The sequence below is a fragment of the Anolis carolinensis genome, chromosome 4 (assembly GCF_035594765.1).
Source record: "Anolis carolinensis isolate JA03-04 chromosome 4, rAnoCar3.1.pri, whole genome shotgun sequence".
Taxonomy (NCBI): domain Eukaryota; kingdom Metazoa; phylum Chordata; class Lepidosauria; order Squamata; family Dactyloidae; genus Anolis; species Anolis carolinensis.
The window spans coordinates 40,157,172-40,168,320 of NC_085844.1; the positions used below are offsets into that span (position 1 = coordinate 40,157,172).

The following is an 11,149-nucleotide window of genomic DNA, read 5'->3' on the forward strand; positions in this document are numbered from 1 at the left end:
AATATATGTATATTTTTATTTTACACATATGTTTTATCAACAATGGCCACTGCAGCATGTTTAGCATCTGTTCATAAATCTGGGAGTAGGCAGTGTTAAGACATTTTTAATGCATTCCTTTGGAAAGAACTTGTGTTTTAAATAGAAGCATGAGAGATAAAGTTGTTATTTTACCATGTCTTGTTTTGCTATTTTTATAATAAAACCCATGTTGTGTTTCATATCGTAGTTTTTGTTCTATATTCAAGTACAGGCAGTCCCCAAGTTACAAGAATCCGGCTTGCAAACAACTCATAGTTAAGAACAGGGGTGAGACAACAAGAAATGAGAGAAATCTACCCTTAGGAAGGCAAATTCTTTCCTGAAAGAGTTATCATGGGGAAAAGGTGTCTCCACTTAAACTTTATCACCCCCCTTGTTTCCACAATGAGCCAACTTTTTCAGAATCGAATGATCACAGGGTCAGAAATTGAGGTTAAAACTTCTGAACAGGGGCACAGAAAGCAAAACAAACCCCACAGGGCTGTTAACCCTTGCCTTTCTTATCCAATGACTTTTAAAACTTTATAGTGTTAATAGACCTTGGATTATTAAAAAATTCTGTTATGGTACCTTAATAAATCCTTAATGAATTCTGCAATACATTTCTGTAAGGGCTTCAAATGTTAGTGGGAAAATGTCTCATGTGTTTTGAAGATATTTTCATTTGAAAGGAATAGTAATGGTTGCATTGATAAAAGTTAAACAATGAAGCCATATTTCAACAGATCATGAGAAGGAACAAAGCTATATATGTATGCATAGACTAAATATTGTAGAACATTGCAATGGTGAATGCCTTTCATTTTTCTTTTTTGTTTAGGAAGCATATGGCACTCCATATCTTTCTGTAATGCAGACCTTTGCCATGATGCTAGGAGATATCAATTATCATGATGCTTTCCTTGAACCAATGTTGACCAATAAACTGCCTTATCCATTACTGAGCTATATCATTCTTATAGTGTTCACTCTGCTTATTCCAATTCTTCTTATGAATTTACTGGTGAGTATTAAAGGCTAAATATGAAGGTTTATGACATATAATTTTTGCATCATTTTTAATTATTAGTTAATTTAGGGAAAAGAGACTGTTAGAGCTATAAATGGAACAGCTAGAACTCCTCCCTAATGACTCCTTCCTAATGACTTCTGCCAACAATGCTGTGTGATAGGTTCACCTTAGGGCTGTCATACCTCAGAAATGACTTAAAGACATACAATAACAAGGAGGAGGATGAATAGTTTCACTTTAGGGTTGCTAAATTTGGAAATGACTTGAAGATACATTGCAGCAGCAGCAGCAACAATGACAAGAAACATGATTTAGTATAAATACATAAAAGCAGAGATAAGCTTCTTGAGTTTTTGTGTACAGACAAATCAACAGTGTTCTGTCTTCTGAAACATAGAAACATAACAAATGGGTATAAACAAGTTAAGACTATGAATTCACATCACTGTAGCCTGTTTTGTGAGAGCCAACAGAGTATAGTGATTTGAGTCATGGATTACGAGTCTATCTCGGCAGGGGTCAATTTTCTATTCAGCCATGTAAACTCACTGGATGATCTTCTAGTCACACTGAAAGATCAAAATAAATCTCAAACTCAAACTAAATCTTGCCAAGAAAGCCCTAGGATAGTTACGTTGGGATGGAAGGTAACAACAGCAAATGTTATTCAGACTGGTGTACTTCGTGTGATTAAAAAAAATGTTTGTTGCTCAGATAGATTTGGTCCTTGCCACCCTTACATTTTCATCCATGATGACCTATTTATAATGGGTTACAGGCTCTAGATTAGAGCCTGTGGAAGCCCCTCGTGCTAACCTTGTCTACAATTTACTCCTTTTCAATAAAACCCATTTCAGTATCAAAATTCGCTGTGAGATATATTAAATTTGCACACTGGAATGTTTATAGCACTTATGTTTTGGCTTAAATTAATCCAATTATTTTAATTTTTATGATTTTGATTCTAATTCTGTTTTTGTATATGTGTGTGTAATATCATACATTCAAAATTATATAATTACACAACACAGAGAAGCCATTGAAATCCACAAGCATGTGGACAATTTCAACAGAAAGGAGGAAACCATGAAAATGAACAAAATCTGGCTACAAGTATTAAAAAACAATCAGGACAGTAAATAAAGAACAACACTCTGAAAACAGGGGAACTCCAGACATGAAACAATCATGGCCAACTAACACCTCCCAACAAAGGATTCTCCCAGGCAGGAATTAGCCAGGATTTGAAGCTGCAAGGCTATTCAATGCTAATCGAGGTGATTAATTGCAACATTCGCAGTGGCTTCCAACAGACAAGAGTTCTTTCTCCCACCCTGGACCTTCCACAGATATATAAACCTCCCATGCTTAGTTTCCAATATACCTCACAACCTCTGAGGATGCCTTCCATAGGTGTGGGTAAAATGTCAGGAGAAAATGCTTCTGGAACATGGCCATACAGCCCAGAAAACTCACAGCAACCCAATTAAATAACCATTTATATATTTTAGTTTCTTCATCCTTTCTTGTAGGAGCTTTGCAGTATGCAATGCACATCTAGTTTATCAGTATAACACCTCTATGAAATGAATCACATTCAAAAATTTGGTCTAAAGTCAACCCAGAAAAAGCAGGACAGACTGACTACTGTATATACTTGAGTATAAGCCAAGTTTTTCAAACTTTTTAGAGCTGAAAAAGCCCCCCGACTGATGCCTCAATTAATGTAATTTTATTGGTATCTATTATTATTTTTGAAATTTGCCAGTAGCTGCTGCATTTCCCACCTTCGTCTTATACTTGAGACAATTAGTTTTCCCATTTTTTGTGGTAAAATTAGGTGCCTCGGTCGGCTTATACTCGAGTATATACTTCAGTTGTTCTTACTAAAATAGTACTCCATCTTCAGTGAATGGAACATGATAAATAATCAATCACTACTGTAACTTGATGGAATCTCAAATAAAACTGCTGTTGCTGGTAAAACGCTTACTGATCCAGAGACATGGCATTTGGGAGCAGGCAGGTGTTGAAGCATGGCTTTTAATTTTAATGACCTGTTTTATCATATGCATAGGAATATTTAGTTTCCCTTAAAATAATATTGATGTGAAATATAACTGAAACAGGATCAAAATGGACTTGTTTATTGTTTTTTTTTTTTTGCATTTTATAGATTGGTTTGGCTGTTGGGGATATTGCAGAGGTACAGAAATTTGCTGTGTTGAAAAGAATAGCAATGCAGGTTAGTGACACATATCATAGTAGTATTGGGCAAAGCCTTTCTTTATAAATCTTTATAGTTTTTTTATTTTGTTGTTTATTTTTGTTTATATTGTTGTGCTATTTTATTTTATTAATTGATGTGAGTATTTTCTATGTACAGTAGAGTCTCACTTTTCCAAGACTCGCTTATCCAAGGTTCTGGATTATCCAAGGCATTTTTGTAGTCAATTTTTCAATATATCATGATATTTTGGTGCTAAATTCGTAAATACAGTAATAACAACATAACATTACTTCGTATTGAACTACTTTTTCCATCAAATTTGTTGTATAACATGATGTTTTGGTGCCTAATTTGTAAAATCATAACCTAATTTGATGTTTAATAGGCTTTTCCTTAATCCCTCCTTATTATCCAAGATATTTGCTTATCCAAGGTTCTGCCAGCCCGTTTAGCTTGGATAAGTGAGACTCTACTGTATATTATTTATTGTATTTATTCGTTTTGCTGTAAGCTGCCTTTGGGGAGAGGGGGAGAGGTATAAATAAAGCTTCTTCTTCTTCTTCTTCTTCTTATTATTATTATTATTTAACAGCATTATGATATTTGAATTTGTTGGGAAAAGCCGAGTCAATTCCCTCCCACCTAGAAAACAGTGTAGTTTACTCTTAGCCTACTATTACTCAATGAGATCCTCCTAATCTACCAGGCAGGAGACTGAAGGAGCCAGTTCCTTTTGCTAATCCCAGGAAGCCTACCAAAATAAACCTCTTTCACCTTGCAGCTGCTCAAGTTCCATCTCTAGCAGAAGGAAGCAGCGACGGAAGGCTGTCTCTTTTTGTTTCAGGATCTGGTATCGATTATATTAGGGCAATTACTGGTGACAGAAGGCTACTGCCAGGCAGAGGGGAGAATAAAGATTCTCTGGGCCTACAGCTAGATTTTCAGTACCAACAGGGTAGGCAAGAAGATGATTAGAAATGGAGACAGAATAGGGACACTCATTGGAATGAATGATCTTGAGAAAAATGAAGGGGGCGGGGGGAAGTTGAGTTCTTTCATAGTTAGTATTCAAGTTATAGACACGTTTATGCATGTGCTACAATACTTGGTTTGTATTTGAAGGAAATAAAGAAAACCTAGAAGTATATTTGAAGCAAACTGGATTCTGTAAAGTGAATATGAAGTTCACAGAATTTAGTAGCTTTTAAAAATAATACCAAACTATAGAAATTTTGTGAATCACTGCCTTCAAGCTATGTTTGCAGGGGTAACCATTAGAATTAAATATATTAATTCACGACATGTGTTACAAAGGTGGTGTGTAAAAGGTCATTTGTGCTCCTTTCCTTACTAAGGAATGGGAAGTCATAATCCTATTCTGTCTGGTGATCAGCATTAACTAAGTTTTGTAACCATTTTCTGTGCAGAACAAATGACCTAAATTAGAGTGTAAATGGAAATTATTTGTACCATTTAAATTCCTTGATTTTCTGCAGTTACCATCATGTGCAAAAAGAAAGTATTTGTTTTGTTTAGGTCAATCTTCACACAAACTTGGAGAAGAAACTGCCATATTGGTTTCTCAGCAGAGTTGACCAAGAATCAATCACTGTTTATCCTAATAGGCCAAGATACTGTGGATTCATGGTAAGATGGAGGAAGAATTCCTCCCAAATTGTATCTAGTTTCTATTATTTCAGAAAACAAAAAAGCTTGAGGAAGGATTCAGTCCTGTTGAGCTATCTATGAGATAATAATTGGAATATATCAAAGTCTCAGGGGGGCTCAAAATAAGCTGAGTGGTTATCCCATTGGCATCCTACTAAGTAGCAAACACAGCTATCTATTGTTGGTCACTGCAGACATTCTCTTCCTTCCTTAACAGTGATCAAAATAGAAGTCCTTATGCTTGATATATGTACAGTCTATGTACTACAGAGTCACTGAAGGCTGTTATTTGCCTGTTGTTACGTATGTGTGTGTGATCACCTCAACGTTTGGCAATGTCCACATAAGTAGATGTAGATTTATTGTATCACCCACTGGGATCTCAACAGGACCCTGCCAGACCCTAGCAAATGATGTAATCAGTTTGCATCTGGCTAGACAGCCCCCCCCCCCCCCCATTTCACTAGGCATGAAATGACTATGAAGGTGTTTTCAGCTGCTCTATAATAGGTTTAAGGAGATGGAAAGTGGTTCAATGTGTTGTAGTTTCACATGTGATACACTGAACCATGCAGGATTGTGGCCTAGTCTGAGAAATCTGTTTGTTTATTTCTGAGACCAATTCCTTGTTGGCCGTTATTCCTAATTCACACTGCAATTTTTTTTTTTATCAGAGTGTGTTTCAGTATTGCTTTGGATGCGATGATAGAGCATCAAATGTGCCCAGCGCTGACACTTCATTAGAGCTAGAAGTATTAAAACAGAAGTACAGGTACTGGTTATTTTTTTATGATTGTACAAATATTTAAAAAGAAATGTTATAATAATGATTTAATCAAAGTGACAAATTCCATCATAAATTATAATGTTATGTAAAGTGTTCAAATTATTATCCCTGTGCAGCAATGCACTGCTTGCATTGTGGAAATGGAGTGGCAAACCACATCTATTTTTTTCTTTTAATTTGTAGCCATAATTTCTCTGTTATTTTGTGACACTTCTCCATTATTAGAATCTTTGATCTTGTTAAGAGCGTGTGTGTGTATGTGTGTGTGTGTGTGTGTATATATCTATCTATCTATCTATCTATCTTTTTTGGAAAATCACAATCACAATAAACATATTGAATCAGTTCGAACTTTTGACAAGTCGACGCCTAAGTAAACTCCACTGTGCTTTTCCCACTTGGGACTAATAGTTGGGTTTAGGGAACTATTTTTACTTCACAGAATAATAATAATAATAATTAACAACTTTAATCTTTTATCCTGCCCTATCTCCCCAAAGGGATTCAGGGCGGCTCACATGGGGATCCAGCCCAAAATACACCACAAAATACAACAACAAGGTACATTTAAAACATATAAACATATAACATCAAAGGCATATAAAATACAAAAAAAAAACATATTCACAATAACCAATAGCCTTCTAGACACAGTGAGCATAGAATAGGAGTTACTTTTGCATTCACTGAATCTCTTTAGAAATCTTTCATACTATATTCTGAGATTGCAGTGCAATGGTTAGCAGCTATCAGCTACAGTAGTTTTTTTTCAAATGCCATCTTTTGTTTTTTAAAGTCATATTCCAAAAACAATGTTTTAATTATATTTTTCCTAGAATAATTATATTAAATATGATAAGAGCTCTTTTCATTGTTAAAACTGAAAATCTTTCATGTCTTAATTATTTTTTTTTTTAAATCAATGGGTTGTTTATGTGTGTGCGTTTTAGACTTAAGGATATTGCAACACTCATGGAGAAGCAGCATGACCTCCTTAAGCTGGTTGTACAAAAAATGGAGATCATCTCAGAAGCTGAAGATGAAGACACAAATGATTTGTTCCAACACAAATTTAGGAAACAGCAGTTGGAGCACAAGAACAGTAAGTGGGATACGGTCTTAAAGGCAGTGAAATCCCAATGCTCCTGAGTCTTCTGGAACTGTATCCAGACAAAGCAGTGGTTAATACAATGGCTTGCTGGCAGGTCGCATTAGCTGCTATAGTGTGACAAGTCGGGATGAGACAAGAGGAAACCTTGCCTTTATACAAGCATCTGTAGTGTGCAGTGAAGCTTCTTAGCACTAAACAGATGCACGATTTTTTTATTGACAAGACGTATCAACCTAGATTGCATCTCCTACTTTTAGTCTCAATCATCCTGCAGCAACAAGTAGTTGTTAATATCTGGTTGACCTGGTAATATTACAGTAGGTGTACCTAATCACCATCTGTTTCTTAATTTGCAGGCTCTTATTTTCAGAGTTGCATGAGTAGAATAGCAATAGAGTTACATCATGCATAGAAAGGTGTTCTCCCTATAGAGTTTATATAAACTGTAGTAACTTAGCTTCTTACCTTTGTAGTGCAATATTAAACAGTAGCATTCACATCAAACTAACTCAGAGAAACTGTTGGCTTTGGAATTAAGAAGATAAACAATGATTTAATGTGGCACATATTCAATTGCACCTATTTCCCCCTTACCTAAAGTCTAGTGGCAGACAGTATTAATGCTCCATGCATCATCACCGTTCTTTGCATCAGAGTAATACATGTTCTGTTAACCTCTAGATTAGACTGTGGCAATGTGCTTGCTCTGTTTGGTGTTTGAAGACAATGTGGAGGCTGAAGCTGTTACAGAACGTAGCAACCCAGGTACTGACTAGTAGCATTCATAGGACTTGCATCCCTCTAGTCCTAAAGAATCTGCATTGTGTCATTTCCAAAGCCTGGTTTGAGCTGTTGATTTATGATGTCTTAAATAAATTGCATCTTAAGTGCCTGAAAGAATCCCAACTTCAATTGACCACCTCAGGTCTTAAGATCAGTAGCAGAGACACATCTACCAACAATGTTATCTGTAGATGTTAGCTGAGAAATGATGTCTGAAAGGTCTTTACAGTTCTGGTGCTACCTTCTAAGATGCATGTAGCATCTGCATTACATCTAATCGTGTTAATCAAAACTATCCCATTTAGCTCTTTGAAAGTGAACAAAAGATGTGAAAATATGCATTTCCTCCCTACACTTAATCTGTATATCATACATTCATTTTTCATTTTACATAAATTCATTTTTCAATTCTGGTTTTGTATTAGGAACAGGCAAAATGAGACCTGAGGGCGAAATGTTCCCCCCAGTCTCATGTGGTACAAACATTTTTCCAAGATCCCCACCCACCCCACACACATGTGAAACTCCCCTGAGACTCCACAGGGATCAAACAATTGTTTTTACAAAATTTCATTGCCCACAAATGCCCTCTATGAGGGAATTAGGGGCACATTTCACCACATTTGGGGATAACCCTTTCTAGTTTAGGCCAAAGAGATGTCTTCTTTTGAAGAGAAAGTGCTTTCCTTCAATTCCTGCTGTTAAAAAAGAGACTCTCCTATGCATAAATTGGCCTATAAAGGTTCAAAACATTGTAAAATATGCCCCCATCCCATATAGAGCATCTGGATGGAAGTTAGATTTTTTTTTGAAGGAGCACGTCTAGTGAGATAGCAGCCCTCCTTCTGCACTAGCTCACCCTTGATTTATATTTTGTTAATGTGAATATATTTTAAATCTGGAACTACAAGCAGAAGGTGGGCAATGAAAACGTGCACACACACACAAATTCCTGTTTATATTTCCCATATTCAGTTGTCTTCTTGTAGCTGGGATATTGATTATTTTTCAATTGTGAATATTTATTTGGAATATATTTCATTTTCTAACAATTTAATACATTTTGTTTGTTTATTGTCATTTTTGGTATGTTTGTTTTTATTTCTGTATTTGATTGCAATGCAGACACACACTGACTTCTGAAAGCAGTAGCCTTAATTCCATTGTTTATCCTTTCTAATGTAGCCCCACTAAATTAACGGGAATTTGTTAAATCACAATTATGTAAAATTCATTGTGCATGGGTCCACAGTAATTGGAATTTACCAATTCACAACCGTTCCTTTCATGGTTTTTATGCAACTGGTACCAAAAAGAAGTAATGGTTGTATTAGGCACCAAATCAGTCATATTTCAGACAGTTCAGATAAAAGATCTTCATTGTTTAAGCAGTTAAGCATGGAGTGATATATCTGAGGCAATGGTTCTCAACCTGTAGGTCCCCAGATGTTTTGACCTCTTCAACTCCCAGAAATCCTAACAGCTGGGAAACTGGCTGGGATTTCTGGGAGTTGTAGACCAAAACACCTGGGGACCCACAGGTTGAGAACCACTGATATAATGGTTCTTCCACACCGCCATATAACCCAGAATATCAAGGCAGATAATCAACAGTATCTGCTTTGAACTGGGTGATATGAGTCCACACTGCTATAGAATCCAGTTCAATGTGGATTTTATACAGCTGTGTGGAAGTTTGGCAATTGGATAGTTTCTGTGTCCTGATTCTGAATGGTAGTGGAATGCAGTGGAATGTCTCAGATATTTTTCTTTTCAAAGTTTTCCCAATATCTCCTCTTTTTGCATAAAGACTCTGTAACTTTTCAATCTGCATCAGTTTACTATGCAGTGCCACTGGTCAGTTTCAGGAATGTATGTTATGAGAAATGAAGAAAGTAATAATAAATACCCTAAGAGCACCAATCCTGTCTTATTTTGGAAGCTAAGCACATCAGCCCGAGTTAGTACTTTGATCAGGGACCATCAATGGATATCAGGTGCTGTAGGTTATATTTCAGGGGATGGAAGGGGCAAACTCACCTCTGAGTATTATTTGACTAAGAAAACACTATGATAATCATGGAGTTCTTAAACAACATACATAATGAAAGAGATGAAAGCCAGAGTGTCATAATGATTTAAAGGCTGGACTAAGGGCCCTTCTACACAGCCATATAAACCAGAATATCAAGGCAGAATAACCCATAATATCTGCTTTGAACTGGGATATCTGAGTCCACACTGCCATATATTCCAGTTCAAAGCAGATAATGTGGGATTTTATTTAGCTGTGTGGAAGGGGCCTAGGACTCTAGTAGAACAGGGTTAATATCCCTGCCATTGAAACCTATTGAGTGAGCAATCATGCTGATTTCGCCTCAAAGGAAGACAATGACAAATCTCCTCTGAACAAATTTTGCCAAGAAAACTCAATGATAAGACTTACACTATGGTATCCATGAGCCAGAAATGAAATGAAGGCACAAAACAAAAGCAGAGATAGATTAAGTGAAAGGATGTTTTATTAATCTTTTCCTGTTTATTTTATTTTCATTCATTGAAATTAGTTCAGTGTTGGAGATAAAAGTGCAATTCTATACATGTCTGTTCAGAAATATGCGCCACTGAGCTCAAAGGAGATTACTCACAAGTAAAATCAACTACCTTTCTACAAAAAGAAAGTTATCTAGTAATACAGACAATACATACTGAAGTATAATAGCATATTGAATTTAATGTGGGTATATGTTAATTGTTCGATGTGGTTATATGTTTAATAATATGACCTTCTAATTCTGCTTGGTTCAAGACTTCTTCAGATTTCTCTTTACTTTCATTCCAGGGATGGGCTTTGTTGTATAAAAACTTGCAAGATGTCACAAATATATACACTGGATATAACAATTGAGTACCCATTAATCATTGTTGGAATTGTGTAGTGTTGTACCTGTTTTAGAATCAGCTCATAATAAAATTGCTGATTTCTGTATGTCACATTGAGGACTGATCATTTGAAATTGCTCAGATATCATATTCTCTGTGTTAATATATCGGGGAGAGCAATCCTAAAACTGTAGGGAGTTTCAAGGGTGGCTGCACGTACTACCACCACACATAAACATTTGATTTTGGTTGCTAATGCAGCCTACACCTAAAGCAAATTTCTGATCTTCCAACATTCATATGAAGTTCCATACCATGTATGCTGTCTTGGTTACCAAACACAAGGAGCAAAATTTCCAGTATTCAGGTTTTGCAAGTACAGTAGAGTCTCACTTATCCAAGCTAAATGGGCCGCCAGAAGCTTGGATAAGCGAATATCTTGGATAATGAGGAGGGATTAAGGAAAAGCCTATTAAACATCAAATTAGGTTATGATTTTACAAATGAAGCACCAAAACATCATGTTATACAACAAATTTGACAGAAAAAGTAGTTCAATACGCAGTAATGTTATGTTGTAATTACTGTATTTACGAATTTAGCACCAAAATATCACAATGTATTGAAAACATT

General features: G+C 35.9%; 1 protein-coding gene across 4 annotated transcripts in view; it reads left to right on the forward strand.

The window, feature by feature from the left end:
• trpa1 (transient receptor potential cation channel subfamily A member 1) overlaps positions 1-10,627 on the forward strand; it is a 48,118-nt gene extending 37,491 nt beyond the window's left edge. Inside the window, exons 23-29 of one of the 4 annotated variants that reach the window (XR_010005130.1) lie at positions 863-1,045; positions 3,231-3,299; positions 4,821-4,931; positions 5,627-5,724; positions 6,690-6,841; positions 7,532-7,615; positions 10,476-10,627. Coding sequence is in view for 2 of the 4 variants with exons in the window: in NM_001293113.1 (NP_001280042.1) it covers positions 863-1,045; positions 3,231-3,299; positions 4,821-4,931; positions 5,627-5,724; positions 6,690-6,888 (660 nt within the window). In the remaining 2 variants the exon portion in view is untranslated. Of the gene's footprint in view, positions 1-862; positions 1,046-3,230; positions 3,300-4,820; positions 4,932-5,626; positions 5,725-6,689 lie in introns of all 4 variants that reach the window. The other 3 variants (XR_010005129.1, XM_008108579.3, NM_001293113.1) reach the window with 3 other exon arrangements.
• The last annotated feature ends 522 nt before the right edge of the window (positions 10,628-11,149 follow it).